The sequence below is a fragment of the Pristis pectinata genome, chromosome 2 (assembly GCF_009764475.1).
Source record: "Pristis pectinata isolate sPriPec2 chromosome 2, sPriPec2.1.pri, whole genome shotgun sequence".
NCBI classification, from domain to species: Eukaryota; Metazoa; Chordata; class Chondrichthyes; order Rhinopristiformes; family Pristidae; genus Pristis; species Pristis pectinata.
Genome location: NC_067406.1, coordinates 143,596,682 through 143,622,165, shown reverse-complemented (window position 1 = coordinate 143,622,165; position 25,484 = coordinate 143,596,682). Strand labels below are relative to the sequence as shown.

General features: G+C 46.4%; 1 protein-coding gene across 2 annotated transcripts in view; it reads left to right on the top strand.

Moving 5' to 3' along the window:
- Nucleotides 1-25,484, top strand: part of LOC127586959 (protein phosphatase 3 catalytic subunit alpha) — a 245,546-nt gene that overhangs the window by 188,788 nt on the left and 31,274 nt on the right. For both annotated transcript variants that reach the window (XM_052045021.1, XM_052045015.1), the window contains exons 7-8: nt 12,125-12,202; nt 20,141-20,235. In XM_052045021.1, coding sequence (XP_051900981.1) covers nt 12,125-12,202; nt 20,141-20,235 — 173 coding nt within the window. The remainder of the gene's footprint in view (nt 1-12,124; nt 12,203-20,140; nt 20,236-25,484) is intronic.

The following is a 25,484-nucleotide window of genomic DNA, read 5'->3' as shown; positions in this document are numbered from 1 at the left end:
GTTGAAGTTGTTAAATAATATTAAAACAGATAAATCTCCGGGGCCTGATGGGATTTTCCCCAGGCTGCTTCGAGAGGCTAGGGAGGAGATTGCTGAACCACTGGTAAGGATCTTTGAGTCCTCGTTGTCTACGGGGGTGGTGCCGGAGGATTGGAGGGTTGCGAATGTGGTCCCCTTGTTCAAAAAAGGTAATAGGGATAGGCCAGGGAATTATAGACCGGTGAGTCTCACGTCTGTGGTGGGTAAGCTGTTAGAAAGGATTCTAAGGGATAGGATTTATGAACACCTTGAGAATCATGGACTGATTAGGGACAGCCAGCATGGCTTTGTGAAGGGAAGATCTTGCCTCACAAGCCTGATAGAGTTCTTTGAGGAGGTGACCAGGAAGATTGATGAGGGCAGTGTGGTGGATGTGGTTTACATGGATTTTAGTAAGGCGTTTGATAAGGTTCCTCATGGTAGGCTTCTTCAGAAGGTCAGAGGCCGAGGGATCCAAGGAAGCTTGGCTGTGTGGATTAGGAATTGGCTTGCATGTAGAAAGCAGAGGGTTGTGGTGCAGGGAGTGCCCTCGGATTGGAAGGCAGTGACTAGTGGTGTCCCGCAGGGATCGGTTCTGGGACCTCTACTTTTTGTGATATTTATAGATGACTTAGATGAGGGGGTGGAGGGCTGGGTTAGTAAGTTTGCAGACGACACTAAGATCGGCGGTGTTGTGGATAGTGTGGAGGGCTGTCGGAGCTTACGGAGGGATATTGATAGGATGCAGAGCTGGGCTGACAAGTGGCAGATGGAATTCAATCCGGAGAAGTGTGAGGTGGCACACTTTGGAAGGACAAACTCCAGGTCAGAGTACAGGGTAAACGGCAAGGTACTTGGCAGTGTGGAGGAGCAGAGGGATCTGGGGGTTCATATTCACAGTTTGTTGAAAGTTGCCTCACAGGTGGAAAGAGCAGTTAAGAAGGCCAATGGGATGTTAGCTTTCATAAGTCGCGGGATTGAGTTTAAGAGCCACGAGGTTATGATGCAGCTTTACAAAACTCTAGTTAGGCCACACTTAGAGTACTGTGTTCAGTTCTGGTCGCCTCATTATAGGAAGGATGTGGAGGCATTGGAGAGGGTGCAGAGGAGATTTACCAGGATGCTGCCTGGATTGGAGAGTATTGAATATGAGGAGAGGCTTAAGGTGCTAGGGCTTTATTCACTGGAAAGGAGGAGGATGAGAGGAGACATGATAGAGGTATATAAAATATTGAGAGGAATAGATAGAGTAGACAGTCAGCGCCTCCTTCCCAGGGCACCAGTGCTCAAGACGAGAGGTCATGGCTTTAAGGTTATGGGTGGGAGGTTCAGGGGAGATGTCAGAGGGAGGTTTTTCACCCAGAGAGTGGTTGGTGCATGGAATGCACTGCCTGGGGTGGTGGTGGAGGCAGATACATTGAACAGGTTCAAGAGCTTGTTGGATAGGCATATGGAGGAACGTGAGATAGAGGGATATGCGGGAGGAAGGGGTTAGGTAGTGTGAGGGTGGTCTGATGGACGGCACGACACGGTGGGCCGAAGGGCCTGTTTTGTGCTGTATGGTTCTATGGTTCAACTTTCCCCAGCTTCTACCACTCACCTACACAACTCGAAGCCAATTAACCTACTAACCAGCACATCTTTGGACCCAGAGGAAACCCAGGCAGTCACAGTTGAAGCCAGGTCTCTGATGTTGAGGCAGTGGCTCTACCAGCTGCACCTCTATGCTGCCCTTCCCTTGGGTTTCAGTACAAGGTGCCCTGCAGTTACAGAGACAGACCAGGTCCAGCTGCAGTGCCATTCATTTTGTGTGGACAAATCATTGGCTCTCAAATCAATTTAATTTAATTATAATAATTGTTGAGTATATACAATAAAATATAATCACTGAAAGAGGCATTATGGAGAATGAAACAGATTGATTTACACAGAGCAAGTTGCTGTGATCTGTGAAAGAGCACGGGAGCAGATTCAACAGGAACTTTCAACAGGGCAATTGGGTGAAGAGCTTTGGATAAATGCTTGGGGCCTTGGAGACAGAGCAGGGATCGGAATAATTGGAGAGCTCTTTCAATCAGCCAGCATAGCACAAATGGTCCTGTTCTGTGCTGCAAGGTTGTATGATTTCTATTATTTTATACATGAAACAGCAGCAGAACACCAGTGGAGGACACCAGTTTCAGAGCTGGGTGAGGCTTCCTGATGTGGTTTCATGGGTTGAAGCAGTTAGGACATCTGTTCTGGAGAGGTTAGACCAAAAACCTGAATCGAGGGCACTGCTGTACATCCCTGCTCCGCCTTCGGGGTCTGAAGTAATTTTTTTATTATTCAAGGGGTGTGGGATTCACAGGCTGAGCCAATATTTAATTGTCCATGATCAATTGCCCCTGAGAAGGTGGTGATGAGCTACCTTCTTGAACCGCTGCAGTTCTTGAGGTGTGGGAGCGTTTGAATACTTCCAAAGAGATGAGTAAATAGTCAATGTGACTCCCTTGTTCAAAAAGTCAAATTATAGGCCAATTAGTTTGCTATCTATTGTTGGCAAGAGTCAACAATCAAAGAGGAAATAACTAATCATTTATGAAAGCTGAATATAATCAAACCTAGTCAACATGGTTTTATGAAAAGTAACTTGTATTTGACATTTTCTTGAATTCTTCGAGGATGTGACGGGAAGACAGGAATGTGTAGATGTAGTGTGTTTAATTTCCAAAAGACATTTGACGTTGTGCTACATAAGAGCCTGGTGCATAAATTGAGAGCCCAAGGTATTGGAAGAAGCATTAGCATGGATTCAAAACTGGCTGTCATGTAGAAAAAGAGTTGGAATAACTGGGTCCTTTTCAGGCTGGAGGGAGCAAACTCGTGGAGTACCCCAGGGGTCAGTTCTTGGCCCTCAGTGTTCACTGTTTATACTAATGACTTGAAGGAAGGATTGACATTTCCAAGTTTGCTGACGATATGAAAATTGGTGGAAGAACATGTTGATGAGGACGTTGTGATTCTGCAATGGATGTAGATAGAGTCAGTGATTGCGTGAACACCTGGCAAATGGGGTTTAGTGGGGGGATGCACCAATAAGAGAAATCAAATGACAGATTATTATCTGAATGGAGATAATCTGCCATTCTGAGTGGAGAGAGACTGTAAGTGAGTGAAGTTCAAAGTGACCTCGGTGTTCCAGTGCAGGGATCACAGAACAGTAGGTAGATGCAGCACGTAGTTAAGAAGGCAAACAGCATTTTTGCTGTTATTGTGAAGGGGTGGATTTTAAAAAAAAATAGGGAGGTTTTGATTACAATTATACAGGGTGTTAGTGAGGCTTCACCTGGAGTACTGCACACAGTTTTTGCCCCCTTACCTAAAAAAGGGACATACTGGCATTGGAGGCCGGGGTAATTCCTGGGATGGGAGGGTTGTCCTATCGAGAGAGGCTGGACAGCTTGGGTCTGTATTCCTTGGAGTATGGAAAAATGAAGGCTGATCTTATTAAAACGTACTGTGGAGGCTTGATGGGAGATGTTAAGGTAATTTCACCAGTGGGAGAGTTTTGAATGAGAGGACATAGCCACAATTTAAGGGCCTAGAAACTTTTCTCTCAGGATGGCGAATCTCTAGAATTCTCTGCCTCTGAGAGGAGAGGTCGGATCATTGGATATATTTAGCAGATATATTGGGAGCAGAGTGTTTTGGGCTTTGGCTCAAGCGGCTTAGGCGTAAAGGGACGAGGCAGGTGAGCAGCTGGTAGGTAAAAGTAAGGTTTACCTGTTACTGTTATAAACTTTTCAGTAGGATAAAACTAGGTAGGGAAAGACTTAGTTCAGATGGAGGTCGTGGTGGTGTGCTGCAGCTGCATGATGTGGGAGCTAGTGGATCCTGCTGTGGTGCACGGTGATCACGTCTGCAGTAAGTGCTTGAGGCTGGAGGAACTTCAGCTTAGAATTAATGAGCTGGAGTCACAGCTTCAAACACTGCGAAGCATCAGGGAGAGAGAGAGTTACGCAGATACCGTGCATCAGGAGACAAGTCACCCCCCTTAAAGCAGGTACTTCTGGGGTCCAGGAAGTAGATAGAAGGGTGACTGTCAGGAGAGAAAAGGAAAAAGAAAACGAACAGGCAGATAGAGCAGAGGACCCCGGAGGCTGTTCCCCTCAATAACAGGTTTTCCACTTTGGAAGCTGTTGAGGGGGATGACCTGCAGGGATCAAGCAGCAGTAGCCAGGTCTCTGGCACTGGAACCGATCCTGCTGCTCAGAAGGGAAGGGAGGAGAAGAGGAAGGCAGTAGTGATAGGGGACTCGATAGTCAGGGAAACAGGAGGTTCTGTGGCAGTGAGCATGAATCCCAGATGGTATGTTGCCTCCCAGGTGTCAGGGTCTGGGATGTCTCTGATCAGGTCCACAAGATTCTTGAGCAGGAGGGAATGCAGCCAGAGGTGGTGGTTCATGTTGGTACCATCGACATAGGTAGGAAGAAGGATGAGGTCCTGAAAGATGAGTTTAGCGAGCTAGGGAGAAGGCTGAAGAACAGGACCTCAAGGGTAGCAATCTCGGGATTGCTGCCAGTGCCATGTGATAGTGAAGGTAGGAATAGGAGGAGATGGCAGATGAATGTGTGGCTGAGGAGTTGGTGCAGGGGACAAGGTTTTAGATTTTTGGATCATTAGGATCTCTTCTGGGGAAGGTGGGACCTGTACGGAGAGGACTGGTTACACCTGAACCCGAGGGGGGCCAATATCCTTGCAACCAGGTTTGCTAGGGTGGTTCAGGAGGGTTTAAACTAGTTTGCGAGGGGGATGGGAACCAGAGGGGTAGGTCAGAGGAAGAAGGGGATGGGGAAAAATCAGATCTGACAGGTAGAGAGGCTTTGAGGAAGGAGAAGGAGAGTACAGGCTATAAAAGTAGAAAGGTGGATGGGCTAAAGTGCATTGACTTAAATGCAATAAGTATCAGGAATAAGGGTGATGAACTGAGAGCTTGGATAAGTACGTGGCACTATGATATTGTGGCTCTTGCAGAGACTTGTCTGTCACCAGGGCAGGAATGGGTATTGAATATTCCTGGATTTCAGTGCTTTGAAAGGGATAGGGAGGGGTTGAGAAGAGGGGGAGGGGTGACGTTACTGGTCAGGGATACTATTACAGCTGCAGAAAGGGTGGATAATTTAGAAGGATCCTCTCTAGAGTCAGTATGGGTGGAAGTTATGAACAAGAAGGGAGCAGTTACTCTACTGGGAGTATTCTATAGGCCCCCCGGTAGCAGCAGGGATACTGAGGAGCAAATTGGGAGACAGATTTTGGAAAGGTGCAAGGATAGCAGGGTTATTATAGTGGGAGACTTCAACTTCCCAAATATTGATTGACACATACTTAGTGCTAAAGGTTTAGATGGGGCAGAGTTTGTAAAGTGTGTCCAAGACTGATTCCTGTTACAGTATGTTGACAGGCCAACTAGAGGGAATGCTATATTAGATCTAGTATTAGGTAATGAACCGGGTCAGGTGACACATCTCTCGGTGGGTGAGCATTTGGGGGACAGTGACCACTGCTCCCTAACCTTTAGCATTGTCATGGACAAGGATAGGAGCAGAGAGGATGGGAAGATATTTAATTGGGGAAGGGCAAATTATGAGGCTATAAGGCTAGAACTTGAGAGTGTAAATTGGGATGACATTTTTGAAGGGAAATGTACAATGCAGATGTGGTTGTTGTTCAGGGATCTCTTGCAGGATGTTAGGGATAAATTTGTCCCGGTGAGGTAGAGAAGGAATGGCAGGGTGAAGGAACTGTGGGTGACAATAGAGGTGGAACAACTAGTTAGGAAGAAGGCGGCAGCATACATAAGGTGTAAGCAGCAAGGATCAGATAGGGCTCATGAGGAATATAGGGTAGCAAGGAGGGAACTTAAGGGGCTGAGGAGAGCAAGAAGGGGACATGAAAAGGCTTTGGCGAGTAGGGTTAAGGAGAATCCCAAGGCTTTTTTCACATATGTGAAGAGCAGAAGGATGACGAGAGTAAAGGTAGGTCTGAGTAGAGACAAAGGTGGGAGGATGTGCCTGGAAGCTGTGGAAGTGGGTGAGGTTCTCAATGGATACTTCTCCTTGGTGAATACTGAAGAGAGGGGTCTTGATGACACTGAGGACAGTGTTGGTAAGGGTAATGTTCTGGAGCATGTAGATATCAAGAGAGAGGATGTGTTGGAGTTGTTAGAAAATATTAGGACAGATAAGTCCCCGGGGCCTGACGGAATATTCCCCAGACTGCTCTGCGAGGCAAGGGAGAAGATTGCTGAGCCGTTGGCTAGGATCTTTGAGTCCTCGTTGTCCACGGGAATGGTACCGGAGGATTGGAGGGTGGCAAATGTTGTCCCCTTATTCAAAAAAGGTAGTAGGGATAGTCCAGGGAATTACAGACCAGTGAGCCTTACGTCTGTGGTGGGCAAGCTGTTAGAAAGGTTTCTAAGGGATAGGATCTATGAGCATTTAGAGAATCATGGACTGATTAGGGACAGCCAGCATGGCTTTGTGAAGGGAAGATCATGTCTCACAAGCCTGATAGGGTTCTTTGAGGAGGTGACCAGGAAGATTGATGAGGGTAGTGCGGTGGATGTGGTCTACATGGATTTTAGTAAGGCTTTTGACAAGGTTCCACATGGTAGGCTTCTTCAGAAGGTCAGAGGGCATGGGATCCAGGGAGGCTTGGCCGTGTGAATTCAGAATTGGCTTGCATGTAGAAAGCAGAAGGTTGTGGTGGAGGGAGTGCATTCGGATTGGAGGGCTGTGACTAGTGGTCTCCTACAAGGATCGGTTCTTGGACCTCTACTTTTCATGTTTATTAATGACTTGGATGAGGGGGTGGAAGGGTGGGTTAGCAAGTTTGCAGATGACACAAAGGTCGGTGGTGTTATGGATAGTGTGGAGGGCTATCAGAGCTTGCAGAGGGATATTGATAGGATGCAGAGCTGGGCTGAGAAGTGGCAGATGGAGATCAATCCAGAGAAGTGCGAGGCGGTACACTTTGGAAGGACAAACTCTAAGGCGGAATACAAGGTTAATTTCAGGATACTGGGTAGTGTGGAGGAGCAGAGGGATCCTGGGGATTCATATCCACAGATCACTGAAAGTTGCCTCACAGGTGGATAGGGTAGTTAAGAAAGCTTATGGGATGTTGGCTTTCATAAGTCATGGGATCGAGTTTGAGCCACGAGGTAATGATACAGCTCTACAAAACTCTGGTTAGACCACACTCGGAGTACTGTGTCCAGTTCTGGTCACCTCATTATAGGAAGGATGTGGAAGCATTGGAAAGGGTGCAGAGGAGATTTACCAGGATGCTGCCTGGATTGGAAAGTATGGATTATGAGGAGAGACTAAGGGAGCTAGGGCTTAATTTTTTGTATACCTCTATCATCTCTCCTCTCCAAAGAGTAGAGGAGGATGAGAAGAGACATGATAGAGGTACACAAAATATTAAGAGGAATAGATAGACAGCCAGAGCCTCTTTCCCAGGGCACCAATCTGCAATACAAGAGGGCATGGCTTTAAAGTAATGGGTGGGAAGTTCAAGGGAGACGTCAGAGGGAGGTTTTTTACCCAGTGAGTGGTTGGTGCATGGAATGCACTACCTGGGTCGGTGGTGGAGGCTGATATGTTGGTCAAGTTCAAGAGATTGTTAGATAAGCATATGGAGGAATTTAAAATAGAGGGATATGTGGGAGGAAGGGGTTAGATAGCCTTAGGTGCGGTTTAAAGGTCGGCACAACGTGGTGGGCCAATGGGCCTGTATTGTGCTGTATTTTTCTATGGTTTCTATATTTAGGGTGGAGGTAGATAAATATTTGAAAGATTGGGGAATTGAGAGCTATGGAGAACTGGCACAGAAGAGGAGTTGAGGCCAGCATTGATCAGCCATGATCACAGTGAATGGTGGTGCAGGCTTGAGGGGCCGAGTGGCCTACTTATTCTCTTGGGTTCTTGTGTTCCCTGTGTGAATGAGAGCAGTTGTAAACTTGTTATGGCGTGACCTGCATTCTCTGCTAGTTCCAGCATGGAAAGCTGAACTTGTTTTCACCAGATCTTATCTCCAGTAACAGACAGCAGTTCCCTACAGCCAGGAAATCCTCCAGGAACAGACACTTGACTGGCGTCAGAGGGGAGTACCCAGCTATGGTTGTATCTCAAACAGGAGCAGCTTTAAGCCACAGAGTTAGTCTTGTGAAATGATTGATTTGAAGAGTAGTGTGGTGGTCAGGGTGGCTCAGAGCTGCCTCAGTGCTCTGCTCTGCAGTGTCCTGAGGAAGTAGCTTTGTTCCTGCCCTGCCGCAGAGAGCAGTAGATTTCACTGGTAGCTCTGTCTGTAAACATGAACTCGGTGCAGAAGTCACCCAATGGAAGCAAACTGACTGATCTTCCATCTTCGTTGCTGTTTGCATTTTGTGAAGTTGTTATCATGAAACGAGTGTATTATCGAACTGCCTTCTGCCTTGCCTGTGAAAACTCAGCCAAGTGTATTCTCGGGCTGAATTGACCAATTAGATCAGTATATGTAGACATTTCGGACCATTTTAAAGCTGCAGTTTCATAATCCTGTTGTCCATCTGCATTCTGCAGCTCTGAATTAAAATCATTCAGCTCATCACTCCTGTGCTAGCTGCTCATCCCTCTGCTGTTTCTCTGAAAGGGCTCTCCAATTACTCCCACTCCACAGCTCTGACAATTTTCCCAATATTTCTCCAACTTCCTTTCCCTTGTATCTGCCTCCAGCACCCTCTCACACCCAATCTACCACAGAGACTTGAGGACAAGATCTACTTCAACAGCAATAATCCAGTGGGTTCACTCTAAGGATACTGTACTTGGGCAATAAGAAGAGAACTTTTTCCAATGTTCATACCCAACCTAAGTTAGCTATGCTCCCCTTAGGCACTGAGTAGTTTGTTTGCACACAGAACTGTGCACCTGCCATTTCAACTGCTCCATCATGTGATGCCATCTCCACCGTGTGGTCCAGTGCCGTTCTTGCCACAGTCCAACAGCATCTGGATCCCCCTGCATGCTTGTCCAATCCTCATCACAGCTTGGTACGGCAACTGCTCTGCCCAGGACTGCAAGAAACTGCAGAGAGTTGTGGACACAGCTCAGCACATCGTGGAAACCAGCCTCCCCTCCTTGGACTTTACTTCTCACTGCCTTGGTGAAGCAGCCAGCATAATCAAAGACCCCACCCACCCGGGTCATTCTCTCTTCTCTCCCATCAGGCAGAAGATACAGGAGCCTGAGGGCACATACCACCAGGCTCAAGGACAGCTTCTATCCCATTGTGATGACTATTGAATGGTTCCCTTATACGATGAGATGGACTCCTGACCTCACAATCTACCTTGTTATGACCTTGCACCTCACTGTCTACCTGCACTGCAGTTCCTTGTAGCTGTGACATTTTACTCTGCATTCTGTTGTTGCTTTTACCCTGTACTGCCTCAATGCACTGTGTACTACCTCAATGTATCTGCACTGTGTGATGAATTGATCTGTATGAACAGTATGCAAGACAAGTTTTTCACTGTACCTCGGTACAAGTGACAATAATAAACCAATACAATACAAACTTCTGTCGGTTTGAACTCTCTTTCACAGGCAGCAAGTGTAGGCGACCCCAAACACTGAAGAATTGAGAGAAACTCCACTGCCTTTCTGAGCTTGGACCAAGGTCTGCTCGTAGACTGTCGCCTCACCATCCACGCCAGCCTCGGGAATCTGACCCTGGGCCACAGGTTCCCCCTCTCCCTCCACCCTTCCGCCCCTCCCCAACCTTCACCCCCGGGCCTCAGGTCCCCTCACCCTCCCCACTTCAGAAACCTCTGGATGTCTCTGCTCTGCTCATTCTGGCCTCTTGTCCAGTCCTGCTGCTTTGCCCCATATTAAGGCTGTTCCAAAGCAGAATGCTGTGCTGACTAAAGGCTGACTGGTTCCTCAGCATGTGCAAAGTCCTGGCATTGTGCAGCAGCCAGCAGTGCCCTGACGTGCACAGCACACATAGAGTGACAGAGTCAATTTGTTATCTCTTTTGGCTCCTCCTTTGTTACCGCTACTGGTATTGAGCCAGACACCAATTGATCAATTAATGTGTTTTTATTAAGCTGAATAACCCCTTATCAGAAGTGGTAAAAGAACACCGTGAAGTTGAGAGTTCACATGTTACACATGGTCTTTTCTCAGTCTTGTGATAACATTGCTTGCTGAAGGCCCACCTCACAGAACTTTAGGGAAAGATTAACACATCACCTAATTTAAATTGGTTTATCATTGTCACATGCACCGAGGTACAGTGAAAAGCTTTGTTTTGTGTGCCATCCATACAGATTTCATCACATCAGTGCATTGAGGTAGTACAAGGGAAAACAATAACAGAATTCAGAATAAAGTGTTCCAGTTACAGAGAGAGTGCAGTGCAGGCAGACAATAAGGTACAAGGTCATGACCAGGTAGTTTGAGAGGTCAAGAGTCCATCTCATCATTACAAGGTGACTGTTCAATAGTCTTACAACAGTGGGATAGAAGCTGTCCTTGAGCCTGGTGGTACGTGCTTGCAGGCTTTTGAACTTTCTGCCCAATGGGAGGGGGGAGAAGAGAGAGTGTCTGGGGTGGGTGGGGTCTTTGATTACACTGGCTGCTTTCAGGCAGTGAGAAGTGTAGACAGAGTCCATGGAGGGGAGCCTGGTTTCTGTGATGTGCTGAGCTGTGTCCACAACTCTCTGCAGTTTCTTGCAATCTTGGGCAGAGCAGTTGCCATACAAAGCCGTGATACATCAGGATAGGATGCTTTCTATGGTGCATTGATAAAAATTGGAGAGAGTCAACAGGGACATGCTGAATTTCTTTAGCCTCCTGAGAAAGTAAAGGCACTGGTGCACTTTCTTGGCTGTGGCGTCTATGTGGTTGGGCCAGGACAGTCTATTTGTGGTATAAGTAATCGTGCTGTCATAAAGAGCAGGAGGCCATAAAACCGGCTTTTTGAATCGATCCCTGATATTCCCACACCCCTGTCAATTACTACTTTACAAGTATTTCATGAACTGACATGAGAAGGTTCCTATCGAAACTGCCTCACTGCCCTTTCGGACTGCACGTCCTGGATCACAGCTCTCCTAGCTGTGTAAGTACTTGTGTACTCTATTAAAACCTCTATTGTAAATGCCTCTAAACTTCCCCTTAACTTTTCTTGCTCCATCAGGGTGAGTTCTCAGAACACTGGTGACCCCTCCCACCTGTAATCCTTCAGATAAAGAACATGAAAGAACAAATAAAAGTAATATTTCAATTTCTGACATGCCTTTAACACAAAATGTCTCAAAATGCTTTACAGCAGGAATTGTTAACCAGGATTTGACAGTGAACCAATAAGGAGATGGTAGCTGGTTATAGGAGGTTAGAGGAGTGTGTAGGTTGGTGTGTACTGGGTGAAGAGTGGGTCAGTTGGTTCACCCTCGTGATGAGGGGGGGTGGGGGGTTGTCATGCATGAATCTCTCCCAGGATGTATGGGCAGCAAAGGAGAAGGTTGCTTGCGCCTTGACACAGGTTTTTGCATCTTCACGGGTGAGGTACCAGAAGACAAGAGGACAGTTAACGTTGCTCCTTTATTTAAGAAAGGCAGCAGGGATGGGCCAGGTAACTACAGGCTGGTGTCAGTGATAAGGAAATTACTGGAGAAAATTCTAAGGTGTAGGATTTGTAGCCACCTGGAGAGGCAAGGGCTGATTGGGGGTGGTCAGCACAGCTTTGTGTGGGGGAAACCCTGCCTCACTAATTTGATTGAGTTTTTGAGGAAATAACGAAAGACTTGAAGAGATTGTTTCTGTGCAGTACTACTGAGTAGGCTGCTGTGTTTCCCACTTTACAACCTAGTCAGGCTTCACAAGTACTTGTCCCTAAAGCCTTTTATAACATCTTGAGGTGATTAAGGTTGCTGTAGAAGTGCAATTATCATTTTAACCCCTTGCATCATCTTGTTTGTCCAGTGTTCCCTTGCATGCAGTGATGCTTTGGTGAAGAACCTTGTCTACAATCCAGTGATACAGCTGTTTGATCTGTTGAATCTGTTTGTTTGCAGTTACCCTGCGGTGTGCGAATTCCTACAGCACAATAATTTATTATCAGTAATCCGTGCTCACGAGGCACAGGATGCCGGGTAGGTGCCTGTTTGTATATTTATAAGATTTTTATAAACATTTAAGTTGAATATTTAATTCCTGTGTATTAAAATAAACCCTGTGTGCAGCAGTGATAATGTTTGTTAAGTCAGTCTAGAAAGGTTGACGGAGCATGAGAGAGAGAGAGGCTACTGCATGATGATCAAATGTCAAGGTGCTGCAGTGGGAGTAAGTCACTTCCCTTCAGTCCTGTCAGCCGATGCCAATGTCCCCTCCATTGCACCTTCACATTGAAGAGTTGAAGCAATTAAGAAACAGACCTTGTATAAAAGGCACAATACTGAAGATGCTGCAGATCTCATGTAAATAAAATGTGTAGGGAATGTTCGGCACCTGTGGAGAGAGTTACTGTTATAGTACTGGCAGTCAGTGTCACTGGGTCCCACTCTACTGAGTTGCTGGTAAACTCCCACTCCCAGGACAAAATCTGGCTGATACTCCAGTTCAGAGCACCATAGAACCATACAGCACAAAACAGGCCCTTCGGCCCACCGTGTCGTGCCGTCCATCAGACCACCCTCACACTACCTAACCCCTTCCTCCCTCATATCCCTCTATCTCACGTTCCTCCATATGCCTATCCAACAAGCTCTTGAACCTGTTCAATGTATCTGCCTCCACCACCACCCCAGGCAGTGCATTCCATGCACCAACCACTCTCTGGGTGAAAAACCTCCCTCTGACATCTCCCCTGAACCTCCCACCCATAACCTTAAAGCCATGACCTCTCGTCTTGAGCACTGGTGCCCTGGGAAGGAGGCGCTGACTGTCTATTCTATCTATTCCTCTCAATATTTTATATACCTCTATCATGTCTCCTCTCATCCTCCTCCTTTCCAGTGAATAAAGCCGTAGCACCTTAAGCCTCTCCTCATATTCAATACTCTCCAATCCAGGCAGCATCCTGGTAAATCTCCTCTGCACCCTCTCCAATGCCTCCACATCCTTCCTATAATGAGGCGACCAGAACTGAACACAGTACTCTAAGTGTGGCCTAACTAGAGTTTTGTAAAGCTGCATCATAACCTCGCGGCTCTTAAACTCAATCCCGCGACTTATGAAAGCCAACATCCCATTGGCCTTCTTAACTGCTCTTTCCACCTGTGAGGCAACTTTCAACAAACTGTGAATATGAACCTCCAGATCCCTCTGCTCCTCCACACTGCCAAGTACCTTGCCGTTTACCCTGTACTCTGCCCTGGAGTTTGTCCTTCCAAAGTGTACCACCTCACACTTCTCCGGATTGAACTCCATCTGCCACTTGTCAGCCCAGCTCTGCATCCTATCAATATCCCTCCGTAAGCTCCGACAGCCCTCCACACTATCCACAACACCGCCTATCTTAGTGTCGTCCGCAAACTTACTAACCCAGCCCTCCACCCCCTCATCTAAGTCATCTATAAATATCACAAAAAGTAGAGGTCCCAGAACCGATCCCTGCGGGACACCACTAGTCACTGCCTTCCAATCCGAGGGCACTCCTTCCACCACAACCCTCTGCTTTCTACATGCAAGCCAATTCCTAATCCACACAGCCAAGCTTCCTTGGATCCCTTGGCCTCTGACCTTCTGAAGAAGCCTACCATGAGGAACCTTATCAAATGCCTTACTAAAATCCATGTAAACCACATCCACCACACTGCCCTCATCAATCTTCCTGGTCACCTCCTCAAAGAACTCTATCAGGCTTGTGAGGCAAGATGTTCCCTTCACAAAGCCATGCTGGCTGTCCCTAATCAGTCCATGATTCTCAAGGTGTTCATAAATCCTATCCCTTAGAATCCTTTCCAACAGCTTACCCACCACAGACGTGAGACTCACCGGTCTATAATTCCGTGGCCTATCCCTATTACCTTTTTTGAACAAGGGGACCACATTCGCAATCCTCCAATCCTCCGGCACCACCCCCGTAGACGAGGACTCAAAGATCCTTGCCAGCGGTTCAGCAATCTCCTCCCTAGCCTCTCGAAGCAGCCTGGGGAAAATCCCATCAGGCCCCGGAGATTTATCTGTCTTAATATTATTTAACAACTTCAACACAGCCTCTCTCTTGATATCAACAACCTCGAGAACATTACCCCTACTAGCACTCCCTTCCACATCATCAAGACCCCTCTCCCTGGTGAATACCGAAGAGAAGTACTCATTCAGAACTTCTCCCACTTCCGCCGCCTCCAGGCAAATTCTCCCACCTTTGTCTTTAATCGGACCTACCTTCACCCTAGCCATCCTCCTACCCTTCACGTACTTGAAAAAGGCCTTGGGATTTTCCTTAACCCTACTAGTCAAAGCCTTTTCATGTCCCCTTCTAGCTCTCCTCAGCCCTTTCTTAAGTTCCTTCCTCGCTACCCTATATTCCTCACGGGCCCTGTCTGAACCTTGCTGCTTATACCTCACGTATGTTACCTTCTTCTCCTTAACAAGTCGTTCCACCTCTCTCATCACCCACGATTCCTTCACCCTGCCATTCCATCTCTGCCTCACCGGGACATATTTATCCCTAACATCCTGCATAAGATCCCTGAATATCGACCACATCCCCATGGTACATTTTCCTTCAAAAAGGACATCCCAATTTACACTCCCAAGTTCTCTCCTTATAGCCTCGTAGTTAGCCCTTCCCCAATTTAAAAATCCTCTTGTCCTCTCTGCACCTGTCCCTGTCCATGACAGTTTTAAAGGTTATGGAGCAATGGTCACTGTCCCCCAAATGCTCACCCACCAATAGATCCTTCACCTGTCCCGGTTCATTTCCTAAAACTAGATCTAACATGGCATTCCCTCTAGTCAGCCTGTCAACATACTGCATCAGGAATCCCTCCTGGACACACTTAACAAATTCAGTTCCATCTAAACCTTTGGCACTAAGCAGGTTCCAGTCTATATTTGGGAAGTTGAAGACTCCCATTATAACAACCCTGTTATTTCTGCTTCTCTCCAAACACTGCCTGCCAATCTGCTCCTCTATATCTCTACTGCTACCGGGGGGCCTATAGAATACTCCTAGTAGAGTAACTGCTCCTTTCTTGTTCCTTAACTCCACCCATACGGACTCTAGAGATGATCCTTCTACAACATCCATCTTTTCCACAGCCGTAACAGTGTCCCTGACCAGTATCGCCACCCCTCCACCTCTTCTCCCCCCTTCCCTATCCCTCTTAAAACACCAAAAACCAGGAATATTCAATATCCACTCCTCTCCTGACGTCAGCCACGTCTCAGTAATAGCCACGATATCAGAGTCCCCCATACTTATCCAAGCCCTCAGTTCATCCCCCTTATTCCTGACACTTCTTGCATTTAAGTAAACACATTTCAGTCCATCTACCTTACTACTTTTACAGCTTGTATTCTGCTTCTCCTTCCCCAAAGCCTCTCTACCTGTTTGATCTAACTTTTCCCCATTCCCTTCTTCCTCTGACCTACTCCTCCGGTTCCCTTCCCCCTCACAAACTAGTTTAAACCCTCCTGTACCACCTTAGCAAATCTCGCCGCAAGGATATTGGCCCCCTTCTGGTTCGGGTGTAACCCGTCCTCTCTGTACAGGTCCCACCTTCCCGAGAAGAGATCCCAATGATCCAGAAATCTAAAACCCTCCCTCCTGCACCAACTTCTCAGCCACACATTTATCTGCCACCTCCTTCTATTCCTACCTTCACTATCACGTGGCACTGGCAGCAATCCCGAGATTGCTACCCTTGAGGTCCTGTTCCTCAATTTTCTGCCTAGCTCCCTGAACTCACTCTTCAGGACCTCATCCCCCTTCCTACCTATGTCATTGGTGCCAACATGGACCACAACTTCTGGCTGCTCTCCCTCCCACTCAAGAATTCTGTGGACCCGAACAGTGACATCCCGGACCCTAGCACCTGGGAGGCAACATACCATCTGGGATTCATGCTCACTGCCACAGAACCTCCTATCTGTTTCCCTGACTATCGAGTCCCCTATCACTACCGCATGTCTCTCTCCCACCCTTCCCTTCTGAGCAGCAATGCCAGTCCCAGTGCCAGAGACCTGGTAACTGCAGCTAGGCCCCTGCAGGTCATCCCCCTCAACAGCTTCCAAGGCAGAAAACTTGTTACTGAGGGGAACAGCCTCCGGGGCTCTCTGTCCTGTCTGCCTGCCTGACTTCTTCTTCCTCTTCCCTCCCCTGACCGTCACCATTCTATCTGCCTCCTGAACCTCAGATGTACCTACCCTAAGGGGGGTGACTGTCACCTGATGCACCGTGTCTACATAACTCTCTCCCTCCCTTATGCTGCGCAGTGTTTGTAGCTGCGACTCCAGCTCATCAACTCTGAGCCGAAGTTCGTCCAGCCTCAAGCACTTACTGCAGACGTGGCCATCTTGGACCGCAGCAAGGTCCACGAGTTCCCACATCAAACAGCTGCAGCACACACTCCATGTCCTCCATCTGACTACCTTTTTTTTTCCTATTTAGTCCCACCTACAAATCTATAATGACCAAAAGCTAAACCTTGCCTTTACCTACTTACCAGCTACTTACCCTCCTTGCCCCTTCACGCCGAAGCCCCTTGAGCCAAAGCCCAGAACACTCTGCTGCCTCTCACTCAGCTGCCTGCTCCGACGCTGCCCGCTCTCTAGGCTGTTTGCTTTTTAAGCTGCCCGCGCCGCGCCTGCGCAGTCCAGCCCCCACTCGACTACTTAAAAAACTTATTAAAAAATCTAAACCTTACACTAAAAACCCTAACAAAAACTAACCCTTACACCCAAAAACCCTAATAAAAGTGATAAACAGAGAAAACACTTAGCTGCTCCGAAGTCCTCCGAACCGAAGCCCGAGTCCTCCGAAGTTTTTTTTCTCTCCTTTTTAAACTGCCCGCGCCGCGCCTGCGCAGTCCAGCCCCCACTCAACTACTTAAAAAACTTATTAAAAAATCTAAACCTTACACTAAAAACCCTAACAAAAACTAACAAAAATGCCGCACTGTCAGAAGTCATGCTTTTCAGATGAGTCATTAAATTGAAGCTCCATCTGGCTCCATGTAAATGTCTAGATTTCGTCCATTACTTTGAAGAAGAGCTTTGGGAAGTTGTCCTTAGTGACCCAGTGAATCTTTGTCTTCCCAGTTTACATCAGATACGATGATTACCTGCTCATTCCCTTGACTCTCTGTGGGAACGTTGTAAGATGAGAAATGAGCTCCTTGTCCCTGTACTGGCTGTCAGTAAAATCATTTTACCTCAGCACAACTTTCCTGCACTAACACCACCTTTCTACTCTCTTGTAATTAAAAATCTAGCAATCTGTATCCTGCAATCAGTCATTCAGAATAAGGGATGAGAAGAAGTTTTTAGAAATCTTTGGAATTTGCCACCAAGGAGGTTCAGTTGCTGAGTATGAGTAAGACCGAGATCCATAGGTTTTGGGATATTGAGGAGCCATGTAGGAAATTGGTGCTGAGGTAAACGATCAGCTGTGATCCTGCTGAATGGTGAAACAGGCACAAGGGAGCGACTGGCCCTCTCCTATTCCTTGTGTTTTTATTGCAGCTGTTCTTCCGTTCAGAAGTCCTAGTTAATGGGATGTGCTGGGCTTGTGAAATCCACCTCTCTTCTCAGACCTGAAGCGTTGCCTCTTTATCTCTCTCAATGGTTGCTGCCTGACCTGCTGAGTATTTTCGGCATTTTCCAGCACTTGCTTGCCTGACAGAACAGTACGGCCTGACGGAACAGGACCTTCAGCCCACAACATCTGTGCCAAGCATGATGCCAAATTAAATTAATCCCATCTGCCTACACATGATCCATATCCCTCCAATCTCTGCATATTCATGTGCCTCTCTAAAAGCCTCTTGAACACCGTTATCCTATCTGCTTCCACTACCACCTCTGGCAGTGCGTTCCAGACACCCACCGCTCTGTTTAAAAAAAAATCTTGCCCCACACATTTCCTTTAAACTTTCCCCCTCTCACTTTAAAGCCATGCCCTCTAGTATTCAACATTTCTACCCTGGGAAAAAGATTCTGGCTTTCTACCCTGTCTATGCCGCTTGTAATTTTATAAACTTCTATCAGGTCTCCCCTCAGCCTCTGACACTCCTGAGAAAACAACCTAAGTTTGTCCAACCTTTCTATAGCTAATACTCACCAATCCAGGCAACATCATGGTGAACCTCTTCTGCGCCCTCTCCAAAGCCTCCACATACTTCCTGTAATGGGGAAACCAGGACTGCACACAATACTCCAAATGTGGCCTAGCCAAAGTTTTATACAACTGCATCATGACTTCCTGACTCTTGTACTCTATGCCTTTAGTGATGAAGGCAAGCATGCGTAGCAGGTAGACAGTGGTGAAGAAGGCTTTTGGCATGCTGGTCTTCATCAGTCGGGGTAATGAGTATAGAAATTGGGATGTTATATTGCAGTTGTATAAGATGTTGGTGAGGCAGGATTTGGAATATTGTGTTCAGTTTTGGACACCTTGCTACAGTGATGATGCCATTCAGCTGGAAGGAGTGCAGAGGAGATTTATGAGAATGTTGCTGGGACTCGAGGCACTGAGTTACGGAGGGAAGTTGAGTAGGTTGGGACTTTTTTTTCATTGGAGCACAGGAGACTGAGGGGTGACCTTATAGAGGTGTATGAAATCATGAGGGGCATAGATAGGGTGAATGTGCACAGTCTTATTCCCAGGGTTGGGGAATCAAGAACTAGAGGGCACAGGTTTAAGATGAGGAAAAGATTTAATAGGGACCTGAGGGGAAACTTTTTCACCCAGAGGGTGGTCAGTATACAGAATGAGCTGCCAGAGGAAGTGGTTGAAGCAGGTACATTAACAACATTTAAAAGTTTCTTGGACAGGTAGATGGATAGGAAAGGTTTAGAGGGATATGGACCAAATGCAGGCAAATGGGACTTGCTTTGATGGGGAGTTTGGGTGACGTGGACCAGTTGGGCTGAAGGGCCTTTTTCTGTACTGACTCTATGCTACAATGCCACTTTCACTACCCTATCTACTTGCGTGACCACTTTCAGGAAGCTATGGACTTGGCCCCCAAATGTCTTTGTACAACAATGCTGTTGAGGATCCTGCCGTTAATTAACATCTAGATCATTGTGAGCTTACACTAGCCACCTCTTACCCCTCACCATTCCATCCTCCCTCTCCCACAAAAAAAAACTCGCCTCCCATAAATGCAAAATCTCTTAGGAGGGAAAAGAAAGCAAGTTTGAAAACTTTCCCTTCAGCCCCTTTTACCCACAGACATCAGTGTGGGGGAACCTGGGGGAAGACTCTGATTTTCTACACTCCTGTCTGTCCCAGTCAGGAATTGGCTTGGCTGCCCCAGGAAGGCAGAGGCAGTGCCCCTTGCCCCAGCCAGCAACCTGAACCATACTGTCACAGTCTTGCCAGCTGTTGATCACCTGGACATCTCTTCAGACTCAAATTAAAATGCAGACAGGACAATAACAAGCTGAAAATGGTGAAAGGTATCGACAGCACTGTTGCACACAGTTTTTGGCATTGTAGAATGAGGTAGAACCCCCTGGAGACGTTAGAGTGGGAGGTATGGTCATTGGTATTGGTTTACTATTGTCACTTGTACCGAGGTACAGTGAAAAACTTGTCTTGCATACCGTTCGTACAGGTCAATTCATTACACAGTGCACTGAGGTGCTACAGAGTGCACTGAGGCACTTTCTTTCATAGATGTTTTCAGATGGGATGTGACCATCACAATCATTCTCTGTTTACTCAGGTTCCATTTGGAACAAATGGCATCACGTGCTTAACTTTCCATCACTCTGACCTATTTCACCAACATCCAGTCAGATGGGTCATTTCTGAGATCTTACACTCATTAAGATTGGGCATTGGTAAATGACTTCCAGTCTACAACTGTAAATGCTGAACTTCAGGTGTGACTGAATTCTTTTGATCTTCACAGGTACCGAATGTACAGAAAGAGCCAAACAACGGGCTTCCCCTCGCTAATTACCATCTTCTCAGCTCCCAACTACCTGGATGTCTACAATAACAAAGGTATGGGAATGGACTCCACTGCATTACTGGATGGTTACACTTGTGTAAGGATGGGGAACAAGGGGTTCAAGTCTGCTGCGCCATCATAAGATCTAATTGTTGCCACAGCCAGGTATTCCCATCTAACCATGGTGATCTTTCACCCCTTTACATCTATATATCTACCTCTCTATTAAAAAAATATTCAAAGACTCTGCTTCCACCTCACTTTGAGAAAGAGAGATCAACAAGAGTTGTGTCCCTTGGAGAGAAACTTTTGTCTGATCTAGGTTTCAAATGGGTGACCCCCCCTTTTAAACAATAGCTGCTGGTTCTAGCTTTTCCCACAAGGAAGCATCCCCTCCATGTTGACCCAGTCGAGATCTCTCAGGATCCTGCATTTCATTAATGAAGTACTGCCTCATTCCGAGTTGATAGAGTGCTGACTCTCAGATCCGAGGGCAGCACACTTCCCTCTGTATTGGAAAAGAATTTGCTACAATTTTGTAACCTCATTTTGAGTGTTTACTATGATACTGATCAGCATCTTGAGATTATTAAAGCTGGCTGCTGAAAATGTATTTGTTCTGTACCTCCTGACTCAGCAGATAGGCTGTTCCAGTGAGCTTGTACAGATGTTAAGCTGTTCAGTATCAAGGTGTTTGCAGAAATCAAGTAGTGGGATCAAGTGGGAGAAACTTAGAGCTTAGGTTGTGTTCCCAAGCTGCTAACCCAGCGGAATGATAAATTTGGAGTAATGTGATGGTCTTATAAATCACCTCTGTCACTGCTGTACAGTACAGCAGGGGATCAGAATGCCTTATTGCAGGTTTATTTGAACACATTTTGTATGCATCAGGTCACAAAGTACAGCTTCAATAAACCTGAACTCTTACTCCTTCCCTAATTGGAAAACTTTCTTTTCAGAGTCAATTCCCATTCCCTAGTGCTGACTTTTCCGAACTTCCTGATAATTACTATGCCTTGGAAACCTGCACTGAAGAAATTATCACAATAATGCATCTAAAAATATCTCTTTGTATAAGTTCCTAAAACTTGCCTGTTGCTCAGAATGAATGTGTATGAAATGCTTTCCAGTTGGTGAATGCTGGGTATGTAATTGCACCATGCATCTGCTGTGCGTTGTCGAGTAATATTGTTGTGTGAGGTGGATTGAGAGCTGCTTGCTGAGGTTTCATAAGGTGTGTGTAAGTAACTGTTACATTCCTTCAAGTCCAGTACAGTCTCTGATGTAGCGTGAAAACGAGTTGTGTTCCCAAATAGTCCTGTTACAGGTTCCATTCCTCATGGTGCAGAACCTTCAATCCATTATGAAGAAAGAACACCCGGATTTCTCCCACTCTCCTCTCCTTCATACAACCCTGTGTTTCTTTGCCCATTTAAAGCTCCAGTTGAACCTGCTACCACTCTCTTAGGCTCCATGTTCCAGATCATAATACTACCCTCTGGTTTTTTTTGCTGATCTCCTTTAATCCACACTGCTCTGGTCACCAACCCTCCTGCCCTTGAAAACGATTTCTCCTTGGTACTCCATCAAAACCATTTATGATTCCGGTCTCCTCTACTAAATCGAAGAACAACCCAGCTACCTATCCCGTGCCCCATCTCTGTGTCCCTCATTCCCAGGGAAATTCAGGTCATACATCCCATAGAACTCCATCCACCTCTTCTGCCTTCCAGTCAGGGCACAGCTGATCTTTATTATAAAGCGGTGTCCCCTGCTTGCTCCATAAACCTCCTGAAATCTTCCTTCCCAGGGTGTGGACACTGCTCCAGCCGAGGTCCAACTGATCTTGTATAATACGTTAGCATAAGTTCTGGTTTTTTTGTGTTCTTCCCTTGCTGATGTTCGGCTGCTGGTGTGGATGTTTGACCATCCACACTCCACCTGCCTCGCACAACAGCTGTCTGAAAGCTGCCACATCCGAGCATTTCTTCCAACAGACAACTGGAAACCTTTGCAATAGAAGAGAATATAACTACACAGACTGCACTACTGATTTAAACAGTACTTACATTTTTCTGCAATGACTGTAAACTCCTGTTTTCCATCTGTGCTCAATATGCAAGCTGAGTGATCAGATGATGGACTATGTGTCATTCGCCTGTTAACCCAGTCTGATGTCTCCAAGTAATCTACACTTCCAGCATCCCTCAAATTTTGTTCTGTTGACCACCTAAAACAACTGCTTCCAGGCCCACCAATAATGACATCCTAATGCTGGAGCTGACAAACTCATGCATGTCGTGCTAGAACCTTGAGTTCCAGGTATTTTCAGCAGCCTGACTTGCAGAGTGAGAGCTGCCATCGGGGCTGGGGCAGCAGCATGATGGGGCCAGCGGCCCGTTTCTCCACCCAGTGGGGTGGAAGCACTGGGGAGAAAACCGGTCAACTCCAGAGAGCAAATTGGTGAAATATTGGAGGGGGGAAGGGTGTAGGCATGGAAAATTGACAATGAAATCTCCAATGACCTGTACTGTATGCGCAGTGAGGCGGAGCACTGCATTGTTCACTTAGTCTGATGATGTTACTGTGAAGAGCCTTGGGAGAATTTGGTAATGGCATCCAGCGAGTTTAAGAATAAATTGCCAGGTAGATCAAGTGAGCTGATAATTGCCCACTGAGCAGATCTGGGTCAGGGATCAATGTCCTGGCATTGGGTTCAATTTCCAAGTCCATAGCTCCCTGAAAGTGGCTGCACAGTTGGATGGGGTGGTAAAGAAGGCATATGGCATGCTTGCCTTTATTAGTCGAGGCACTGAGTTAGAGTCAGGAAGTTATGATGCAGCTTTATAAAGCTCTGGTTGGGCTGCATCTGGAGTATTGCATTCAATCTGGTCGCCTGGATTAGAGGGCATGTGCTGTAAGGAGAGGTTGGACAAACTCAGGATGTTTTCTCTCAAGTGGTGAAGACTGAGAGGAGATCTGATGGAGGTTTATAAGATTATGAGAGGCATAGATAGTGTAGACAGCTGGTATCTTTTTCCCAGGGTCGAAATATCTAATAGTAAAGGGTATGCACTTAAGGTGAGAGGGGGTAAGTTCAAGGGAGATGTGTGGGGCAAGTTTTTTTTAAACACAGTGGTGGGTGCCTGGGGTGATAGTGGAGGCAAATATGATAGGGGCATTTAAGAGGCTCTTAGGCACATGGATGTGCAGAGAATGGAGGGGTATGGACATTGTGTAGGCAGAAGGGAATAGTTACACATTTCATTATTAGTTTAATCAGTTTGGCACAACATTGTAGAGACTTCCCCCACCACAGGGGCTTCTCTCTCTTTGGTGATACTGTTTAATTTTCTTAAGAACCAAATTAAAAAGAAGTGAAAGTACAAAGGAGATTTATAGCAATTATGTCAGAATTGAAAGTATACCTGTCAGGACAAAGTGGACAGATTGGCTTGTTACTGCAGAAGAGGACAGTCAGAGGGACAACCTCAGAGTCCTTTAAAACGATGAAGGTGTTGGTGATAGACGTCGTGACGGTGTTTCCGGATGCAGAAGTGTGTATCAGCAGTGGTTGAGCTGGTGGACTTTGCCTCTTGTCAGAATATTGAGGTTACGAATCGCACTCAGGATGTAGTGTGAAAACCTAGGCTGACGTTGTAGTGCTCCACCACCATCTCCTGGATGGGATGTTGGATTAAGGCCCCAGATGCCAGCTCAGCTGAATGTAAAAGAGCAGAGCCAATGCCCATGGTGTTCTGGGTCAATGTTAATTCTACCATCAGCATCACTAAAGCACGTGGCATGCTATGTGCAGTTTGGTTGTTGGATTTCTAAGCTTCAAGAGTAACTGCACCTCCAACAGCGTTTCATTGGCTCTAGAGGGGATAAATTCTGCTGTAGAAATGTGAATGTTTCTTCTCTATTTCTGTAGCTAGGGGTTAGACACAAGACGAGCACTAATAAATGCAGTCATGAATTCAGGAGAAACTTCATTATCGAGAGAGAGATCAGAATGTAGAAAGTTCTTCCACAGCGGTCAAGATGAATAGCATGCAAGAGCAAGGTGTGGGAGGATGTGCCAAATGGGTTGAGATGAAGAGGGACGGGAGGAGCAAAAACTACCACAGAGCAGAAGGGCCAGTAGCCTGTTTTGGGTCTGTACTTTTCTATAGTTCTGCATAATCTCTATGTTAAGAACCTGGAATAATTTGATTAAACCTTATTCTCAGTAGCCATCTATGAATTGTTGAACTCTAACAGCTTGCAATAGTTAACAATTTCTAAATAAAAATCTGCATTCCTTGGCGTCACCAGCCTTGTGTCAAGTGATACAGATCCCAGTTACAGTGAATCCAGCTTCCTCTTCTGTTTAATGTGAGGCTTATTTCTGGTAAACAGTTTATGCACAGATCACAGGATTGCAGTGTGAATGGGATTCATTCCATTAGAATCACAGCGCATTAGCTTCTCACAAATTATTGAAACTGTGTTTGAATTATTCTAATTAAAGATACATCAGGCACAAGATTTTGATACATAGATTTGAATTTACAACTCAGACTAATGTCCATTCACAGCATCTGAAACTGAGAGTTAGCCCTTGCCTTGTCTTCCAGTGGTTACTCCCCTTGCACATCTGCTTGTTCCTCAGAACACTGACTTCAGCTCTTCCCTTCATGTCTTTCCATGGCCTTGCTCCCCCCATCATGGCTGCATCATCAGCCTTCAAGTAATACAGTGTGGAAACAGGCCCTTCGGCCCAAATGGTCCAAGATTTCCATCTAAGCTTGTCCCATTTGCCTGTGTTTGGCCTTGCTCCCCCCCCCCCACCCCCCTCCCCCCCAATCATTGCTGCATCATTGGACTTCTCCAGTCTTCTGAAATGGGCTTCCTGTCCATCCCACACACCAAACACATGGAGAATTTTGCCCATCTCTAACTACAAGTCAAGCATATTCAAGGATCTGGAGACTCGTATAAAACAGTCTTGGAAAGGACAACAGATTTTATTCCCTCAAAGGCATTAGAAAACAAGATGGTTTTATGACACCCACTTAAACTTTTCATTTATCAGAAGCTTTCAATCCTAAAACAAGAAAATAAGTCATTTAGTACCTCTGTGCTGGTGCTGAAGTAGTCTCACCTGCTCCCTGCAAGCCGTCAAAGCACTCTTTTAAAATGTATTTATTCAATGATCATTGAAAGTTCCCCTTGAACCTGTTCTCTTTGTCCTTTTGGCAGTGTGTTCCAGGTCATCACAGCTCCCCAACCCTCCACCCCCAGTTACTGTAAACAGCTA